The sequence below is a fragment of the Fulmarus glacialis genome, unplaced genomic scaffold (assembly GCF_000690835.1).
Source record: "Fulmarus glacialis isolate BGI_N327 unplaced genomic scaffold, ASM69083v1 scaffold13652, whole genome shotgun sequence".
In the NCBI taxonomy this organism is placed as follows: Eukaryota; Metazoa; Chordata; class Aves; order Procellariiformes; family Procellariidae; genus Fulmarus; species Fulmarus glacialis.
Genome location: NW_009198541.1, coordinates 27,563 through 28,445, shown reverse-complemented (window position 1 = coordinate 28,445; position 883 = coordinate 27,563). Strand labels below are relative to the sequence as shown.

The window sequence follows — 883 nt, the reverse complement described above, 5'->3', positions numbered from 1 at the left end:
AAAATTCTTCCAAGGTCACTTGCACGGAGGTGAAAAAAAATGAGGTCATGCTCAACGTTAGCAGTGAGCCCCTTCAGACTATTGATCCTAACCAGATGATAAAAATCAGCTGAAAGTGTCTAGTCTATTGGCAGCTCTGACCTAGCAGTCCACATGAGTAAACAGCAAGCTAGCGGGACTCTGCACCCCTTTTGTAGGCTCCTCTGCAGTTGCAAAACATGGTAAAAAAAGAAAAGCATAAGAGGGTTCCTGTAACGTAAGCAGCCTACAAGGACTACAGTTTTACTAGACTGATGTGAACGTTATCTTCCAGTTGAGTTCAATTTAACAGTCCGAGGCAAATTCTAAAGCTACAGCTTTTACTTTTTTAGGAGAATTTCAATATTTAACACTGGCAGATTTAAAAATAAAAAATAATAAAAAAGAAGGCGTTTGAAGAATTTAAAAAGTTGCCTCAGCTAAACAACTTACTAATTCACACCGAGTCTTTAAAAAACGGAAGTATGGTTTGAGGGAAAGGGAAGCAAAGTGGGGGAAGATAAGGAAATATTCAGATCATTATAGATAGTTCAGCTGTATGTCTCTAACAAAGAGTTGGGGGGCATCATTTTCATACTGTGCAGTTGCATTGATATTAGGTTTGTCTACAAATTCTATCTCGCATGCCTGGATGCTGCAAGGAGAACGCTCCAGCTCCAACACTGTTATGTTGTTTGGCACCGATGAAACAAGTATATTCCTTGGAACAAAAAGGGTCAACTGAGGACCACGGGCCGGCCAGTAGCGACCAAGATTAAAGCCATTGATCCAAATTTGCCCCTGTTAAGAGAGAAAGAAAAAATAATGACATATTAATAATTTGACAGAGATCAAATGACAAAAT

General features: G+C 39.3%; 1 protein-coding gene across 1 annotated transcript in view; it reads right to left on the bottom strand.

The window, feature by feature from the left end:
• Positions 1-530: 530 nt before the first annotated feature.
• Positions 531-883, bottom strand: part of GLB1 (galactosidase, beta 1) — a gene marked incomplete at its 5' end in the record, with an annotated part of 26,162 nt that continues 25,809 nt past the window's right edge. Inside the window, one exon of the mRNA XM_009572950.1 lies at positions 531-819. Within this exon, the coding sequence (XP_009571245.1) occupies positions 559-819 (261 nt within the window). The remainder of the gene's footprint in view (positions 820-883) is intronic.